The sequence below is a fragment of the Gaeumannomyces tritici genome (assembly GCF_000145635.1).
Source record: "Gaeumannomyces tritici R3-111a-1 unplaced genomic scaffold supercont2.7, whole genome shotgun sequence".
In the NCBI taxonomy this organism is placed as follows: domain Eukaryota; kingdom Fungi; phylum Ascomycota; class Sordariomycetes; order Magnaporthales; family Magnaporthaceae; genus Gaeumannomyces; species Gaeumannomyces tritici.
The window spans coordinates 2,149,531-2,166,887 of NW_008804551.1; the positions used below are offsets into that span (position 1 = coordinate 2,149,531).

The following is a 17,357-nucleotide window of genomic DNA, read 5'->3' on the forward strand; positions in this document are numbered from 1 at the left end:
CGTGCTTCATTCTTGGCGCCCACTTGGTAAGATTTTGTTTACTGCGAAGCCCGACACGGTAGCTCATACAATCTACAAGGCTGGGCCTGGTCCATCGTTAAGGTGCGTGTTGCAGCCTGAGCATCCTAGCGGGAGTGATCCTGAATGTCGTGAAAATCTTCGTTCTTTTTTTGGTGGGTTCTATCATCCCCCAAAGTCATGTTTTGATCCTACAAATGGCATCGGCAGTTCATTCACCGTCCAAAACCCCCCCTGAACTGCCATGCTGAAAATATCCATGCATGCTTTGTCCCGACCCCTATACCAGAAACGCCAAGAAGCGATCATCATGGTAAGAAGAAAGAGTGCAAAGAAAACGCCAAGCTAAGGAAAGGGCAGAGGCAGAGGCCACGCGAGGAGGGCAAGAAAGAAAAAAGAACAAAGAGTAGTTGGCCAGGCCGTCCATCCGTTGTGTGCAGGGTGGCCGGCTCGGCGTCTCCGAAAGGGCTTCATCGACCCAATCTCTGTTGTCCTTCGCCAACTTCCCCCACTAGCCATCAACCCAATGTGTGCCCTGAATAAGCAACCAAATTGCTCCTGTATCAAGATGACGCCGCGGCAATGGAAACTCTGTAGCTAAGATGGTAGGCTCGTCGCATTAGAGAGAAACAAGAAACAAATCAAAAGGTAAACAGAGGAAAAAAAGATTGGTGCTGCATAGAAGGTGAAATGATGGCCTCCTCGGGGCGCGTTTGGTTCCAAAAGAGATGAAGTCGTCCTTGGGTTGAGAAGGACCTCGGGCCCAGTAAATCATACACAAAGTGACGGAGGAGAATGAAGAGCGTCGTCATGTAACCTGGGCAATGTAGAAGGCCCATACATGTACCATGCATGTGTCGAAGGCCTGATGCGTGTCAAAGTACAAGTTTCGACTGCGCGTCAATTTGGCGAACATGTGGTTCATGTGAGCGACAAGACGGTCGACAGTTAGGGCGTGTCTAAGCATTGACACTCGCCTTGCCCAGAGGCCTCAGGACATTGTCGCCGTAGTGGTCACCCATGTTTCCTGTTATAACATCCATGTCAGCAGCCGTGACGTCTCGGGGAGGGTTGAATGAAGGGGATGATGGTACGCACCGGCGGGGAAGTAGTCGCAAACACTGAACCAGGCGCCCATGTCCGTGAACATGGTTCCAGGGGGGCAGTATTGAGCAGCACAGCCGACCTTCTTAGTATCGGCCCACACAAGCTGCGTGTAGTGACCGTACTGCTCGAACTTGCCAGCCGTAGGGTTCTTCTGGCCATAGTTGGCCTCGGGGTAGAGCACGATCTCGCCGTTGTACCACATGTTGGTGATAGCCCGCGCGATGGCCGTGTTTTCGCCGAGGGACTTGGCATCGCCGCTCGATCCCCACATGGCCAGATTCTGACCGTAGCCGCCGCCACCGGGAGCCCTACATTTACTTTTGTCAGCTTATGATATTTCATGTCGGGATTGAAGGGAAAGGTCTTACATGTCGTGCGCAAACTTGCACTTCTTGGCCGTCTCGGCGGCATAGCCGGCGTAGGTGCTATCCCATGCGAGTGCCGGGGCCGAGTTGTTCTCTCGGTGGATGTTGTGGTGGTACACGGCAGTGCTGGCGAAGTCAGTGGGCGCGGCTGCTTGCGCCTGCTGGGCTTGCTGGGCCTGCTGAGAACCGAGCCTCACCTCCGGCGGAGGGGACACAGCCGCTGGCTTCGACATTGAGACGGGAGTCGGGATCGGCTCAGGAGTCGGAATAAGCGTGGTCGTCGGCTCAGGAGGGGGCGGAGGTGGCGGCTGCGAGGTCGTAGTCGGAGCCACCGACGTCAAGCTGGTGGTAGAGCTGGCCGCGGGCTCTGCACCGGCAGTGACCGTGACATAGACAATATCGGTCACGACCTCGGTGTGAACGGCGCGCTTCTCGACCGGGCCGGCGAGAGCCAGCGCGAGGCCGGAGGCAGCGAGATAGATGGAGGCCTTCATGTTGTCTGGGTTCTGTACTGGCTCGTGTGGTGGATACCCAAAAGGCGGAGCTCTGCAGGCCTGGTAAGAATCGGTACTCCAAAGAATCCAAAGAAGGGGATCGACGCGCGACAGGAAGCGAAGGATGGAAAGGGACGGAAGAGAGTGAGATGCTGAGCGAGTGTGGGTTGCTGTAACGAGTTCAAGATGGGACAGTGGCAGGTAAATGAGCCAAGAAGAGAAATCTGTCTGGAAGGGAGGTGTAGAAGTGAAGTCTTGAAGGAAAGTGCGCAAGGTTTGCACTGAGTTTGGTGGTTGTCGCGGGACAACGTGAAAATTTGGAAGGAATGCGCGGAGAATGAAGATGGGCGTGTTGAAGGGAGGTTGAAATGGTGGCTTCCTCGGCCATGGCGTCGAGAGCTGGGCACTTTCCCAGCTTTGTCCCAGGGCGGCGTTTCGTGGCGGCGCCCCACACACAAAGAAGCTCTTTGTCTCAACAGGAAGGAGAAGAGGAAGGCCGTAGACACGGCAACAGCCAGTCCAGGCCCGGGCAGAAGATAGCTCAAAAAGAAGATGCCGAGCGTGACTGTCTTGGCCATTCTTGCAGTTGCATGTGCTGGCAGCCGGCGGGGGAAAAGGCAGGCAGGCCGCGTCTTGCGGAGGAAGCACCCATGGCGACACTGGTACATCACAGAGAGCTTGGGGATATTATGAGGATAGTTGGCGGGGTCGAGGTGGGAGCGGGAGATGGGCGGTCGAGCAGTCTCGAGGGCCCTTCAAAGCGACACGGCAGTAGCATCGTCTTGGTAAACATACCTTTTCAGCGTTGGATAATGAGGGTGCTGTAACGAATGGCAGAGGTGACTGGAGAGATATCCTAAAGTGAGAAGGGGGCGGCGGGGACGGCGGTAGTTATACACCGTCGGCAGTTGAGGGAGTCGTCTGTCGGAGCTGTCTGGCAGATGCAGAGTGACCGCAGCGCGCTGGCCCAACTAAGGTCCGCCAAGGAACGTGAGGTCGTCTCGGAAAGAACGAGGTGGGTGGAAAAAGAGTGTGGTTGAACAACAGGCAAGACCAGTTGTCAGTTGGAGGTCTGTGTTAGACCACAAGAAAGGTCTGGGTGGGCTCCCGAAATCCGGAGTGACGGACGTCGTCTATTTTCTTGTTATTTCCCGTGTCCTCAGTCTCTTGTCACTTCTGCCACCACGCTAGGCTGAGGAGTGCGTTACAGTCAGATCGGAGCCCGCACGAGTGACACAGCCAGCCAACAACGAGGCGAGGCAGGCGAGCGGGCTGCTCTTGATGATGCGTTTCACCGAAGCGACCTACAAGCTTGTCACGCCCAGAACTGTGGCAGGTTTTCCTGCACTATTTTATCTTTCCTCTTCCGGAAGAGACGATTGTCAGGTGGTCGTATCTTGGCCGCTGTCTGGCTCGAGGCGGGGTGGCCAAGGCAAGAGACGAAGGGGTTTGATACTGTTTAAGGAGGGACGATGCAAAAGAATGTGGTTGTCGGGTTGGACCGAAAGAGCGATGGTGTGGCCGGTGGATGCCACAAAAAGGAAGGTGGGTGGTGGTGAGGAAGGAAGGTTGGAAAGGCGGTGGTCGAGGCAAGGCGAGGAAGAAGGCAACGAGCGAGGTGTGGCCCGTACGACGGACTAAAAGGAGTGGGACTCTGCGGCTGCAAGTGCAGTGGAGGTGGTTGTCGAGGCCGTTTTCCGTTTTGCTGAAGAGGGGACGGCACAGATCCTCCAGCGGAACGGAAGGCTACAGCTGGGAAAACCCTGTGTAATTTGGACGGCATCCATCCCAAGAACGGCAGGCACGACACAAGGGCGCCGAGAGGGCGTATGATTAGTACCAAGACTGCCAATTTTACTTGCTGCCCAGCCACGTGCAAGACCCGAGGGGTGAAAATATTGAATTGACCGGACAGTCCTCTACAACCTGCGGCTATCGTATCACTTCTTTTTGATCAGACGGCGAATCCGTTTGATGTCGACAACTCGATTTCCATGGTCCAACTGGGCCAAGATATCTAGGCCATCTGGCAGCTACAGAACGGAACCCCTGCAAACGGGCAGCAATACGAGATCTCAGCAGCTAAGCCGAGCTATTGACCTCTACGAATCCGGGCTCTGGCTTTCACAGGTAAAACGTGGTATCAGGGAAATCGACCCAGCCGTCACCAGCAAGCCACTGTGCAACGCCGCACGCCATCGATTGGTGATGGCCTGGACGGGGAAGGCAGTCGATCTGGCCGATCCGGTCGATATCACAAACAATCGAGCGCCATGTCTTTTTGTAGGTTCGGCCAGTGGCATCCATGGGCTCGCTTGCGATAAAATCCTAGGCAGATAGGCAGGCAGGATCCAAGTGGCTCTTCCGAGACGTCGACTGGTGACGGCAAAGGCACCAAGCACACAGAAAGACACTCAACAGCTGGGTGCACATAAAGTCAATGTTTCCTGTCCTCCGCGTGACCGGATCCCATTGGACGCCCCCAACTCGGCGTGCATCTCTGGTGTAACGGCGCGTACCTTGCATTGGTGACTGGAGTTGCGCCCAGCTTTTCGGCATCGCTGGGACGAGGCAGGGCAACCCCACCAACCTGCGTCCGTAGCCTGAAGTGAGAGACGAGGAGCTAGGGGCCAAGCCACGTAACGCTTCAGTAATGGCTGGCCCTTCATTTCGGGCCAGCGGCCTTTCTTTTTTTTCTTCTTCTTCCTTTTTGTCTTGTGCCACTTCACTTGCCGCTCTAGCCCAGCAAAAAAGTATCAGACGAACAACTGTTGAGGTCGCTTTAACAGCCTGCCGGGCAGGCTGCAGGGGTTGCGCGGGGAAAGGTCTGGACGTTGGGTCAGTTTGCAGGGGCGGCGGGCTGTTTGGTGTTTGTTCGCCCCAACTCACCGGCATCGGAAGAGAACCCCTGCTGACAGGAATCACACTATGGATACCACACCGTGATTTTGGGGTGTGTCACTCTTCTGTTCTGAGTTGAGAGTGCCCAACACCTGAAAACAGGGGCTTGTCACGACGAACATCGCCAACAAGAAGGGCTCTTGTTCGCTACATGTCCGGCCGTGATATCTCGCATGCTCCCAAACAACGCACGCCTGCTCGCATTCCCGTATGCATGCATGCATGTCCTGAGACTTGCAAAATTCTCCAATGCTGAAAAGTAGTCGTTTTTTGGGCCCGCCTTCCCGGCCCCTGTTTCGGGGGCCGCTCCCCAGATGGCCTCAGTTCCGATCTCGTGTTCCCTCCCCATCCCACAACGAAGAAGATGCACCGTTTCTTGTACCGCTCCCCCGGCGGTCCCGGAGCGCTGCAGGCCGCCCACAACGAAAAATACGGTGGTAAAACTGGGAAAGGCGACCAAAACACGCTCGTCCTCTGGCCTATGCCCCCGAAACAAGCACGATCTGGTACTATCTGGCCCGTGACATCTCTATCGCCTTCCCCGGGTCTCTGGAAGCTCGACTCAGCCTCGGGCCTACACCAATGAAGGAGAGAAAGATAGGAGAGAAACCTTGCCTTTCAGCAAGGCCGCCGGGGACCATGGGAGACGAGCCACACACAGCAAGCGTCGGAGCTCGTCGCACAGCAGCCCATGGCCAACATGTGGGCTTTTCTCGTTCGCTTGCTCTCACTGCTCTTGGGCCCGTTTCAGCTTCGAACACGAAGTCAGCCATCTCCCGCGCCCTCACCCTCCCAGGAGCCAGCCGGCCAGCGCACAGCATTCCACCGACAGCGAATCGACCGGCAGGAATGCAGCCCGGCGGTTGTGTACGCGCGAATGTGGCGTTCCCTTGAGCGACGCGCCTCTTGTGGAATCTCTGCACCCGCCTACGATTACCGGCTATCCTTTCCTCCACCCCTCGGCCGTCTATCCGAAAAAAAGAGACACGCCAGGCAGCCCGCCAGCCGGCCTTTCTACCGTCTGTGCCCGTATGGCTGAGGAGCGCGGTGCAGGCCGGGCAAGGGATGCGTCGAGGCGTTTTCTGTCTCGGGGGCGTCTCACCGACCGGTGCCCGATCCTGTCCACTCAGGGCGTTCAAGCCTGCAGCCTTGGCCCCGAGCCGTGCGGGGGGAGGCCCTGCCATCGATAGCATAGGTAGGTCGAATCGCCGTTTTCCCGTCCTCTCCCGCCCATGCATCCTCAAACCCTAGCTCCCGTTGGCGGTATAGGAGTGTTTGGGCCTGCTGCAAGAACCCGTGGTGGGCCACGGCGCCGAAGCCCCTCGACTGGAGCTGCCTCCGCAAACGGACTCCCGCTTCGACGCCTCACGCCCCTTCTGGCCAATCCGGGGAAAGTTAGCCCGCCTCCGGGTGCCCCTCGCCGTCTAGGATATATTGCGCTCCGTCGGGCGCCGCCGGGGCTGGGCCTCGATCCCGCGAATGGTGAAGGCCGCCAACGCAGTCTCCGTCCAACTTCCCTGGCTGTCCATGTCTCGACGCCCATATGTATCGGGTATCGGTCCCGCCTGTACTTTTTACTGTCCCCCTCGATTTCGGCGGCGTCCCTTGAGATGCCGCAGCTTGATAGTGCGAGGTCTTCCTGACTCCCGGTTCTGGGTGGTTCTAGGTTAGCGTTGCACAAGACCTCACTCTTGTAGCGCTCCTGGTAGGGTGGTACAAGAAGAGAAAAAAAACAAAGAGGAAAAAGCATGGTGAGTGCTGGTGCCGCTCGGTACCCTGGGAAGCGAGAGAGCAGGAGACAATGGGGTGATGGCCAACAGCGCTTCGAGTCGACTGTCAAGATCCCTCTCTCTCTCTCTCGCGAAACTAAACCCAAGACAACCAGCAATGTCTCCAGACGTGGCTGTTGGTCGCACAGGTGGCCTGTACTGGATCTTGGACAAGGTTTGCTAAGCGGTCCCTGTAAAATGTTTCTGATCCTTCCATGGCACCGCCCCCGGGCGGTCGTCTTGTCCTCCCCCTCCTTGTCTCTTGTTTTGGGAGCCCCTCGTTGTCTTCCCCTTTTTCTCTGTAGAACCGGCCCCGCCGCTAGAACTACGGCGGCGACTCGGACGAGCCGTCCATATTCAGGGGGTTCGAAGCTAGGGCCATATGCCATGATAACTCGACCAGTGCCGGGCTAGGGACAGTGGGTTAGTGGGTTATTGAGACAGAAAGGTTCTATCGAACGTGTTATTAAATAGCCCTATGCTACTACGAGGCCTCAAACGTCGTGCGCAAAAGAAACAGGGGCTTAATCATCGTAGTTAGCCTTGGTAGTCTGTTCCGCTGTAGTTATCTGCCCTAGCGATAGCCTGAAAGTAAGAGAGGCGGAGAAATAGACGTAAAAGAAGACTTCAAGCCATCTCCCTGCCAGACACGGCAATGCACCTGAACACAGTCATAAAAACCCCCGCCAGCCAAGGGATCGCCCACAGAAGAGGCGCACAAGCTCGCCTAGATCGCCTTGTCGCCCAACACATGGTCCAGATACCGCAGCGTGTGGTCAAGGTAACAGCACATATCGCATCCAAATATGGTGAGGCCTATCATATCTGACAAAATTCAGGTGGCTCGCAGCCTAGTGGCTCAAAGATTCCCGTCGCCATGTTCCTCGCCATTCCCGAGTTCTTGGAAGGCGCCTCTTTTAGCGAAACTAACACAACATGGAGGACAAATCGACTCTGCTTGTCCACTCGAAGAGAAAGGGCGATAGTTCGAGACATGAGGAACCCAACTGTCACTCGTCTTTTGTGCTCGAGACACCACGCTGCCTTGTCTTTGCCCCAACATCCCTCGACCCGAATGACTGGCAGAGATCTTTTCTCGCGGCCTCCGGCGTGGCCGCTCGTCGCCGAGGGGTACAGGGGCGAGGAAGCAGAGCCCGTGGGCCTGGCTGATCGGGTCTCCTGTATGATGTCGATACGGCTAGAAGGCATCACGCGCGGCCGGAATCGAATCACGTACCGCAACTTTGATGTCGTTCCTCTAGCGTAGCAAGGAAGCAGGTAGCCGCTGCTGGATGGCCAGCGCAGAAGGTGGGCTTTTTGGTGTGGTGCAGACGGCGCGACGGCGCTGCATCGTTACTGTTGCACCCGCACAACGTGGGCCTCTGGCAGTCACACCTTACCCAGATATCTCTCATGAAGTCTTGATAGATGGTGTGTGTGCTGGCGGTGCTCGCAATGGTGCGCAAGCAGACACCACCAGCCAAACAAGTCCCTACACGCCCTGAAGACTCCTGAAGAGGGTACCAAATGCCAACCGAGGGGCAATTACACAGACGAGTAATTTTTTCTTGTTGTGGTAGCTCTTGTCATCTTGCTTTCAAGACGAGTCTCTATGTACAACGTCGTGTGGAGCCTACTGCCTCGCCGGTGTCCGTAGGTCCTGTCGAATCGATGGTTGGACTTTTTCGGTGGGATACGGCTGGCTCTCACGACGCTCATCCACTGCCCCCACCGTCGTAGATGGCTGTTTCGCAAGGGGCTCATTGCGCGCGCATCATCGCCAGGCGGCACGACGCAATGATACAATGACCGGGGCTTTACATCGTGGCCTACCTGCCGCTCCGGTGACATCTCTCCCCGGCAAGCACAAACATATCTCCAATCACGACGCCGTAGGTGTGTCGGCGGCGGCGTCCTTCTTTTCCGGGGTAAAGGGCTTCTGGTTTGGCATGATGGGGTAGTGTGCGAATATCTGCTGTCGGCGGAGGTGGACTGGGGTCGAGTTCTTGGGCTGGTCAGGGATGACCTTCTCCAGACCCTGGGGAGCATGCCAACGAGGCCCCAAGTCAGCAACCCACATCAGCACGTAGAGGATGGCCGAGCGGGCCTTACAGTCTTGTCGTAGACGCATTTGTTGAGCTTCCACTCGTCGGCACGGCACTGCCATAGCTGGTGGTTGTTGTTGTCGAGGCACTGCCAGTGCTTGCGGAACTCGTCGAGACATGACTTATTGATGTCCTCGAGGACGCTCCGGGCGCAGCGCGTGACCCTGCGGCCCTCGGTCAGGCACTTGGCCTCGCCGGTGCCGGGGTTCTCGTTCTTGCACTGCATGAAGTCATCGTTGTAGTCCCGGCACCGGGCCCCGATGAAGAAGGCGGCCGACAACAGGGGCGCGGAGCTGGCGCCGATCTCCTTGACCTTGGGAATCGAGTCCGGCAGCGGAGTGGTGTCGTAGAGGACGTGCTGGTTGAAGCTGGGAACGGCCCGGGTTAGCGCATGCCGAGGCTGTCGCTACTCTGCGCTGGCGCCGATGGTGGATTTCCGGGTCGATGTAGACGCGGCTGGGGTCAATTGGCGGGGCATACAAGGCCCGAAGTGGACGGGAGAACTTACGCCGGCTTTCGGGCAGCCATCTTGGGCGGTGTTTGAGGGACGGTCGACCGGGGATTCGGCAGATAGGGATGGGGGGGCGCCTCTGTTGGAGTTGGACGATGTTGCGAGGCCCAGCAATCGAGGTCAATCTCAATTGTGGGGTGCCTCATTGGCCCGCAGTTTGACGGGGGGTGCAGGGGTGGGTGGTGAGTAGCCAATCAAGTGGAGCCGGGATGGTGGTGAGCTCTTTTAGCTGTTGGAGCTTTTGCTTGGGCACGGTCCCTTTTTATTTGCGCGTGTTGCCAGCCGCCGCTTCACATTGTTTTGTCATTCCGCCTCATCCCTCCCCGGGCAGCAACAAATTTCTTCCCCACAGCGTTAGGTAGCCTTGCGTCGAGGCTTGCCATCCGAGCCGCCTCCGCTTCGACCCCTAAGCCTCCCGCGCGAGCTGAAAGAGACACAACCTAATTTTTGCGACCAGCCTCGACGCTTCTTTGACGCGCCAGCACCCGCGAGAGACGCGCCGACCCTTCGAGATACTTGTCTGAGATTACCTCGAGCCACGACGGCCGAACTAGCCACCGCTTGCTATTGCTTCCGACACTAAAGAATCGCATACTCTATTGGGGGTGCTTCCATTACGCCATCTTTGCTGCCGAGCGACCGCCTACAGCGCCCATCATGTCGCTCTTTGGGGCGACGGCGCAACCCGCCGCCACGAGTACCTCGTCCATGTTCGGCGGCCAACAACAGCAGGCGCAGCAACAAATGCAGCAGCAGCAAATGCAACAGCAACAAATGCAACACCAACAAATGCAGCAGCAGCAAATGCAACACCAACAAATGCAGCAGCAACAGCAACAGCAGATGCAGCAGCAGCAGCAGCAGCAGCAGCAGCAGGCGGCCCTATTGCAACAGTCGCAGCTGGGTGGTTCAATATGGAAGCCAGGAAGCTTATCAACTCGTGAGTGGCTCCGCGCAGCGCAACCGCTGCGGAAAGAAACCAGCCAACAAGATCCGACGCCTACTCACGGGCTCGGGTCACCATCCCGCAAGACCTCTAGCTAATATCGCCGCCGCCGCCACCCGAACAGACCAGAAATCGATTCCGGAGCAGATGCAGGCGATAACGAACAAGTGGGACCCCTCAAACCCGGCCTGCGAGTTCAGAACGTACTTCTACAACAAGGTCGACGAGTCCCACATCCCCTTCTACGGCCCGGCACCCGGCGACGACCCCAAGGCCTGGGAGGCGGCGCTGGCCGACAAGCCCGCGGCGGGCTTCATCCCCGTGGCCGCCGTGGGCTTCCAAGCGCTCGCGCAGCGGCTCAACGCGCAGCGGCTCGCCGTGGGCCAGTTCAACCAGCGTCTACACGAGATCAACGCGTCGCTCGACGCCATCCTGTCGCGCCACGACCTCGAGACCTCGGTGCGTAGCCTGGCCGCCCGCCGCCGCCACGCCGAGCTGCGCCGCCGCTCGCTCGCCCTCGCCGCGCGCGTCCAGGTGCTCCGGAACAGGGGGTATGCCCTCAGCGGCGACGAGGACGATCTGGGCGCCAAGCTGGCCGCCCTCGAGCGCAGCGCCCAGGACCCTGCCCTCGCCGCTCGGATGGAGGAGCTCTGGAGCCGCCTCATCACGTTGCGCGACTACGCCGAGTCGCTCCAGGCTGAGATTGGAAAGGGCGCGCTCAACGCCGACCAGGGAGGCTTGGGAGACGAGGTTGAGGCCAAAGCGAAGAAGGTGCGTCCCCCTTTGCTACCCCATCATAGAATGGCGGGGGAGCGTTCTTGCCGGTATTCTACCATCTACCCTTGCCAACGCTGACACGCATCTGCAGATTCTCGAGGACTACGAGAAGCAAATACAACATTTGAAGAAGGAACTAGAGCTCGTCAAGAAGGACTTTGATGAATGGGAAAAGCAGAGCACTCCTGTGTCGAAGTCATGACCTGAGTTTGAGAGTCAGATAAGGTCTTTGGCGCAACTGATTTGCCTTCCGGAATCACGCGTGGCTGAAGATGGAACCAGAGCGAGACGTGCCCCTTTTTTCATTTAATTTGCATACCCGGCGCTACCAGAAACCTACTGCGCCATCTAGTCTGTAGGCTCTAGTTGTCGGCTTTCGGCGCCTGAGTGTGGCTGGATTCTTTAATGTGGTCTGAGCCATGGAATGAAATGGCCATCGCCTAAAAGCTCAGGATATCTCACGCATGGCGGGACATGGTGTCTCCGAGAGAGTCGAGATGGACGAGAAGTTGCAAGGGACGTTTCCAGATGCGAAGATGGCATGGCAAATGGTCATCAAGTGGTAATGTACAGTCTATCGTCGTCCCCACAGAGAAACTGTGGCGTACAGATGGTTCCCCTACCCCTGGATAAACGCCGAAACTAAAGCTTCGTCCGGTTGGTATTATATGCACACGCGCAATGGGTAGTAGGGTTGGACGGATGGCAGCGAACTGCTCGGCTCGAGGGGATTATTTCCCCATAGTGTGTTCCTGTTGACCGGCGGGTGAGCAGCGGCTCGTATGCCGAAGAATAGTGATATCAGATGCGCGGAGCCTCAAAAGATCCTCGATATGGCGTCAATGGCAAAAGGGGCTGTGTGTCAGGCAGTGCAGTAGAGACCATGTCAGCCCTCAGCTCAAGCAGGACTGCCCCCGACAGGGGAAAAAAAAAAGGCCAGGTGGGCTTACAGAAGTAGAGAAAGACGCTGGTGGCAATGAAGCGCTGGACGGTAAAGGTCGCCTCGTCCTCGAGCTGGCGCATCTCCTCCTCGGAGAATTGCGGCGGGGCGACTGCGCGGAGAAAGGTGGTGGAAGGGTTAGTGGGCTTAGACGTCCGAGGGAGATGGGTTGCGGGGTCTGTGGGCAGAAGCGTACATCCAGGTCCTCCGAACATGACGAAGGAGCGAGCGGCTGTTTCGGTTGGTGGTTTGTGTCTTGTTTAGCGAGCGTGGCGTGGGGATTGGGGGCGGTATCACGGCTGTTTTGAGGGGTGTTGGGCTCGAGATGTCTTCCTCCCGTGGGTCGCCAAGACGTCGTTATCGCCCGAAATTTTTGGAGCGGCTGCTAATCGATAACAAGGGACCAGGACCAGGCCCGCGTTACGAGTGGCGGTGCTTCAGCGGCTAGCCACAGCGCTGTGGCGGCCGACAATAAGCGATTCTTACTTGTGCTAACCAGGTACAGGCAAGCCCGACTTTAATCCGAAATCTTTCATGTTCGAAGCGTATCGTGAAGTGAAATAAGCCCGTCTTATTTGCGATACCGCTGTCCGCGCGCAAACGGCGGTTTGACAATGAAGCCGTTGCCCCAGTGCTCGCTGTCACATGATTGTCCCTCCCTCCAACAACGATAGAATGGCCGTTATCGGGGTGTACAGGGAGGGACCAGCACCAACCTAAAGTTTCCCGCCGCAACAGTTGCCCGTCGGATTCTCTTGCCTGTATCGCGCCGGAGAGCCAGGCTTGACACAGCGTGGTGCGAGGGAATCCTTTCCCTTCACAGCAGAGGGGCGCGCTCTGATTGGACCGCACCCACGCCTTTCTCGACTTTTTTTTCCCGCGTCCATGCAGGAACGTGCGAAAACGTCCCGTTATCAACCGATAACACGTCCACGCGCTGTCGTCTGGTCTCTCAGATATCTGAGGTGGGCTCTCCCGACCTCGGTCACTTCCAGGGTAGCTGGCGTGCGACAGACTTCCCCCGTTCCACCTCATGCTGCCCTCACTCCCCTCCATCATTCCCACCTTGTGCCCTCCTCAGCGTGTTTGTAAGACGGCCTAGATAGCTGCGTGGTCTCGCTCGACGGCTGGCTTCTGCTATTGCCCTTACCTGATCAATTGGCCCGTACTTGGCTTTTTCTCGCCCGCCCCTGGGCGCTGGTCTCTCCCGCCGCGCACGAGATCTGCCAGCAACACCCCGCCAGCCATACATCTCCCTCTCCCACAGCGCGTGGACTGTTGCCAGCCATGAGCTCGTGGGCTCTGGCTTCGTGCCGCCCGCTGGGCCGTCTCGGACGCCGCGTGTCTGTAGCTCCCGGGCCGGCGCTCGTGCCGAGGGGCTCGGGTTTGCGACCATGCGTGGCGTCCACCCAGCGGCGTCACTACGCCTCACCTCGGCAGGGAGACAAACAATCTAGTGGCAATGAAGATCACGTTGCTAGGAAGGAGGCCGGAAAATCCTCCATGATAGGACTGAACCCGAACAAGGAGGGACTCTACCCGCCTTTCAAAAGACTCTGGCGCCCAGCTGATTACGATAGCGAGCCTGCGGCTGGGGATGCCGTGCTCCCCAGGCACTTCCGCCGCATCGAGGGCCTCGATCCTCTAGACACGTTTGCCCGCCGCCACATCGGCCCCAACAACGACGAGGTTGCGCGCATGCTTCAAGCTCTCGACCCCCCGGCAACTTCCATCTCGGAATTCGTTCAGCAGGTCATCCCGCCCGACGTCCTCTCCGGCCGTCCGATGTACCAAGACGTCAAGGATGCTTCCTTGAAGGGAGTTTTCCCTGAAGGCGCACCCGAGTCCGAGATCTACGAAACAGGGTCCACGTGGGCGTTTCTGAACAGGGCCTATCTCCCAAACTTCGCCGGCAGCGGCTACTACAGAACCCTCACACCCGAGGTCCTCAGGCGGAACATCCTGCAGAACCCTGCGTGGTACACAAGCTACACCCCGTACCAGCCTGAGATCAGCCAGGGGCGACTGGAGTCGCTCCTCAACTTCCAGACCATGGTGTCGGATCTGACCGCGCTCCCCATCGCGAACGCGAGTCTGCTTGACGAGGCCACCGCGGCGGCCGAGGCCATGACGCTGTCTTTCAACGCCCTTCCCGCCTCTCGGGCCAAAAGGCCAGGCAAGTCCATGGTCGTGGACAAGGGAGTAAGCAGGAGAAGCCTCGAGGTGATGCGCGGCCGGGCCGCGGGTTTCGGCATCAAGATCATTGTGCTTGACACTCTGGATGAAAGCTTTGCCGCCACGGCTCAGGAGCTGGGCGAGGACCTCATTGGATGCATGGTGCAGTACCCCAACTCGCGCGGACTGCTCAGCGACTACAGAAACTTGGCCAAGATTGTGCACGACCAGGGGGCACTGCTCAGCTGCGCCACGGAACTGATGGCGCTGACTCTCTACACGCCTCCCGGCGAGTGGGGTGCCGATATCGCCTTTGGCAGCTCCCAGAGGTTCGGCGTTCCCCTGGGCTACGGCGGGCCGCACGCGGCCTTCTTCGCCGTGGCCGACAAGTACAAGCGCAAGATCCCGGGCCGCCTTGTCGGCGTGTCCAAGGACCGGCTCGGCGGCCGCGCCCTGAGGCTCGCCCTCCAGACGCGCGAGCAGCACATCCGCCGCGAGAAGGCTACGAGCAACGTCTGCACCGCCCAGGCGCTGCCGGCCAACGTGAGCGCCATGTATGCCGTCTACCACGGCCCGCAGGGGCTCAAGGACATCGCTCAGAGCATCAGGGCCAAGGCGAGCTTTGTCGCCGCAGCCGCCCGAATCCTGGACATCAAGGTTGTGCGCGAGGGCTGGGACACAGTCGAGCTGGAGCTTCCCGATATCGAGGCTTTCAAATTGCTGAGCAAAAACTCGTTCCACGTCGTAATCCGCTCCGAGGACACGAGCGTCAAGCTTACGTTTGATGAAGGCACCACGGTGGACAACCTGCATCGCGTCGTTTGGTACCTCATCAAGAGCACTCGAGGTTTGAACCAAACTAACGAGACCATGGAAGCGCTCAAGTTTGAGGTCGTGGAAAAGGCAAAGAACGACATCAACGTGGACGCATTCCCCGAATTCCGCCGGACGTCGGCCTACCTGCAACATCCCGTCTTCAACTCTCACCAGTCCGAGACGGAGATGATCCGGTACATTTACCATCTGCAGTCCAAGGACCTTTCGCTGGTCCACTCCATGATCCCGCTGGGCTCATGCACCATGAAGCTCAACGGATCGGTCGAAATGGCGCTGCTGACCCTCCCCGGATTTTCTGGCCTGCATCCTCAAGCCTCCCGCCTACAAAGCAAGGGCTACCACATCCTCACAACGGCCCTCTCAAAGCAGCTAGAAGGCATCACCGGGATGGACAGCTGCTGGCTGGAGCCGAACTCGGGGGCGCAGGGTGAGTTCGCGGGCCTCCGGGCCATAAGGGATTACCACAAGCGCCGCGGCGAGGAAGGCCGCGACATCTGCCTGATCCCCGTCTCGGCCCACGGCACCAACCCCGCCTCGGCGGCCATGGTAGGCATGCGCGTGGTCCCCATCAAGTGCGACGCCAAAACGGGCAACCTCGACGTCGAGGACCTGCGGGCCAAGTGCGAGCAGCACCGCGATGAGCTAGGCGCCATCATGGTGACGTACCCCAGCACCTTTGGTGTCTTCGAGCCGCGCATCAAGGAGGTCTGCGACATTGTGCACGAGCACGGGGGCCAGGTCTACATGGACGGCGCCAACATGAACGCCCAGGTCGGCCTCTGCTCGCCCGGCGAGATCGGCGCCGACGTCTGCCACCTCAACCTGCACAAGACTTTCTGCATCCCCCACGGCGGCGGCGGCCCCGGCGCCGGGCCCATCTGCGCCAAGGAGCATCTACGGCTGGACGAACTGAAAAACAACATGGCTATCAGTGGCGCCAGGTTCGGAAACGCTTCCGTGCTGCCAATCAGCTGGGCCTACAACGCCTTGATGGGTAAGTTGGCTCACCACTCTGAGTCTGAGAGAGAAACCTGAAAGACCGACAACAGCTAACCGTACCCCTTTGAACCCCCAAAACAGGCGCCGACGGCCTCAAGCAGGCGACCGAGGTGACGCTGCTGAACGCCAACTACCTCCTGGCACGGCTGAAGCCGCACTACCCGATCCTGTACACCAACGACCAGGGCCGGTGCGCGCACGAGTTCATCCTGGACGCGCGGCCCTTCAAGGAGACGGCCGGGGTGGAGGTGATCGACATCGCCAAGCGGCTGCAGGACTACGGCTTCCACGCGCCCACCATGAGCTTCCCCGTCGCGGGCACGCTCATGATCGAGCCGACCGAGAGCGAGTCCCTCGAGGAGCTGGACCGGTTCGCCGACGCCCTCATCGCGATCCGGGAGGAGATCCGCGAGGTCGAGGAGGGCCGGCAGCCGCGTGAGAACAACGTGCTCAAGATGGCGCCCCACCCGCTGCACGACATCATCTCGGGCGACGGCGACGGCGGCGCCGCCTGGGACCGCCCCTACTCGCGCGACAAGGCCGCCTACCCGCTCCCCTGGCTGCGCGAGAAGAAGTTCTGGCCCTCGGTCGCCAGGGTCGACGACGCCCACGGCGACCTAAACCTGTTTTGCACGTGCCCGCCCGTCGAGGACACGACGGGCGGCAGCGACCTGTCGTCGGTGCAGACGACCGAGACCAAGTAGGGGTGTGTGTGCGTGGCGCGTGTTAGTTAATTATCCACTGCTTCTTATTCAACACTCCCAACGACTTTTTTCTTTCTCTTTCTCTTTTTGTTTTTGGGTTTTATCGACAAATTAGCTAGTGTCGGGGTCTTGCTTCTCATGATTTCAACACATAGGAGCATGGGGTTCTTCTTTTCAACATCGCATGTCGGAGTTAAGACGGGGTTTGTTTTAAACGGCTACGGCGGAGTCGGCTTGGGAGCTTTGTCTCTTCTCGGTTTGGCAGTGTAGATTCTGGTCGTTGGCCAAAAACCTGAAGGACTTTTGCACATCTTTTGTGTAAGCCACATTGATTTTGGTTTACTGCTGATCTTTGGACTTCACACCGTGCGAAGGTCCTGTATGTGTCTCTCGACTTTCCCGTGCCCCACACACGCCCGCATGCAAGGGGTTAGGGTCAAGACAGCCAAACACATGGTTTTTACAGGCTCTAGGACGCTTTCTGACGGTAGTCACCCTAGCAGACTTGATTGGCTTCATATTGGACTGTAAGTGGCTAGTAGGAAACGTTTTGAGGGTAGGAGACCCTCGGGCTCTATCTATGTGCTAGGCAGCGCTTTCGAGCCGCAGCATCCCAATCCCCGACCTGCTTACAGATCCCTCGTAGTAAAGCGCTCCTTCGGCAGACCGGCCTTTTATTCCTTTTTTTCCTTTCTTTTTTCCATTTCCT

At 58.3% G+C, this 17,357-nt stretch overlaps 6 protein-coding genes across 6 annotated transcripts; 3 read left to right on the top strand and 3 right to left on the bottom strand.

Annotated features, from left to right (window-relative positions):
- Positions 1-940: 940 nt before the first annotated feature.
- GGTG_12017 (hypothetical protein) lies at positions 941-1,993 on the bottom strand. Its single transcript, XM_009229910.1, has 3 exons — positions 1,494-1,993; positions 1,117-1,433; positions 941-1,045 (listed from the first exon to the last, which is right to left on the bottom strand). The coding sequence occupies exons 1-3, from the start codon at positions 1,982-1,984 to the stop codon at positions 978-980; spliced, it is 876 nt and encodes a 291-aa protein (XP_009228174.1). The 5' UTR covers positions 1,985-1,993; the 3' UTR covers positions 941-977.
- A 3,225-nt stretch (positions 1,994-5,218) lies between these two features.
- GGTG_12018 (hypothetical protein) lies at positions 5,219-5,759 on the top strand. Its single transcript, XM_009229911.1, has one exon. It carries the CDS (start codon positions 5,250-5,252, stop codon positions 5,469-5,471), a length of 222 nt encoding a protein of 73 aa, XP_009228175.1. The 5' UTR covers positions 5,219-5,249; the 3' UTR covers positions 5,472-5,759.
- A 1,269-nt stretch (positions 5,760-7,028) lies between these two features.
- GGTG_12019 (hypothetical protein) lies at positions 7,029-9,458 on the bottom strand. Its single transcript, XM_009229912.1, has 3 exons — positions 9,268-9,458; positions 8,767-9,127; positions 7,029-8,692 (listed from the first exon to the last, which is right to left on the bottom strand). Exons 1-3 carry the CDS (start codon positions 9,414-9,416, stop codon positions 8,537-8,539), a joined length of 666 nt encoding a protein of 221 aa, XP_009228176.1. The 5' UTR covers positions 9,417-9,458; the 3' UTR covers positions 7,029-8,536.
- A 469-nt stretch (positions 9,459-9,927) lies between these two features.
- On the top strand, positions 9,928-11,195 carry GGTG_12020 (hypothetical protein; the record flags this gene model as incomplete). The annotated part of the gene is made up of 3 exons (XM_009229913.1): positions 9,928-10,210; positions 10,341-10,987; positions 11,085-11,195. 3 exons carry the CDS (start codon positions 9,928-9,930, stop codon positions 11,193-11,195), a joined length of 1,041 nt encoding a protein of 346 aa, XP_009228177.1.
- Positions 11,196-11,530: 335 nt separating this feature from the next.
- On the bottom strand, positions 11,531-12,513 carry GGTG_12021 (hypothetical protein). The gene is made up of 3 exons (XM_009229914.1): positions 12,130-12,513; positions 11,944-12,045; positions 11,531-11,848 (listed from the first exon to the last, which is right to left on the bottom strand). Exons 1-3 carry the CDS (start codon positions 12,146-12,148, stop codon positions 11,811-11,813), a joined length of 159 nt encoding a protein of 52 aa, XP_009228178.1. The 5' UTR covers positions 12,149-12,513; the 3' UTR covers positions 11,531-11,810.
- On the top strand, positions 12,477-17,180 carry GGTG_12022 (glycine dehydrogenase). The gene is made up of 2 exons (XM_009229915.1): positions 12,477-15,939; positions 16,026-17,180. Exons 1-2 carry the CDS (start codon positions 13,221-13,223, stop codon positions 16,646-16,648), a joined length of 3,342 nt encoding a protein of 1,113 aa, XP_009228179.1. The 5' UTR covers positions 12,477-13,220; the 3' UTR covers positions 16,649-17,180.
- The last annotated feature ends 177 nt before the right edge of the window (positions 17,181-17,357 follow it).

Excerpts from the sequence above, each read along its gene's own strand:
- GGTG_12019 (XM_009229912.1), bottom strand. The coding sequence starts at position 9,416 with ATGAGGCACCCCACAATTGAGATTGACCTCGATTGCTGGGCCTCGCAA. Across the intron at positions 9,128-9,267 it reads ATGGCTGCCCGAAAGCCGGC|CTTCAACCAGCACGTCCTCT; the intron begins GTAAGTTCTCCC and ends GGCCGTTCCCAG. Across the intron at positions 8,693-8,766 it reads AATGCGTCTACGACAAGACT|GGTCTGGAGAAGGTCATCCC; the intron begins GTAAGGCCCGCT and ends CATGCTCCCCAG.
- GGTG_12021 (XM_009229914.1), bottom strand. Across the intron at positions 11,849-11,943 it reads CAGCGTCTTTCTCTACTTCT|CCCCTTTTGCCATTGACGCC; the intron begins GTAAGCCCACCT and ends CCTGACACACAG.
- GGTG_12022 (XM_009229915.1), top strand. The coding sequence starts at position 13,221 with ATGAGCTCGTGGGCTCTGGCTTCGTGCCGCCCGCTGGGCCGTCTCGGA. Across the intron at positions 15,940-16,025 it reads GGCCTACAACGCCTTGATGG|GCGCCGACGGCCTCAAGCAG; the intron begins GTAAGTTGGCTC and ends CCCCCAAAACAG.
- GGTG_12017 (XM_009229910.1), bottom strand. The coding sequence starts at position 1,984 with ATGAAGGCCTCCATCTATCTCGCTGCCTCCGGCCTCGCGCTGGCTCTC. Across the intron at positions 1,434-1,493 it reads TGCAAGTTTGCGCACGACAT|GGCTCCCGGTGGCGGCGGCT; the intron begins GTAAGACCTTTC and ends AAGTAAATGTAG. Across the intron at positions 1,046-1,116 it reads TTGCGACTACTTCCCCGCCG|GAAACATGGGTGACCACTAC; the intron begins GTGCGTACCATC and ends ATGTTATAACAG.
- GGTG_12018 (XM_009229911.1), top strand. The coding sequence starts at position 5,250 with ATGCACCGTTTCTTGTACCGCTCCCCCGGCGGTCCCGGAGCGCTGCAG.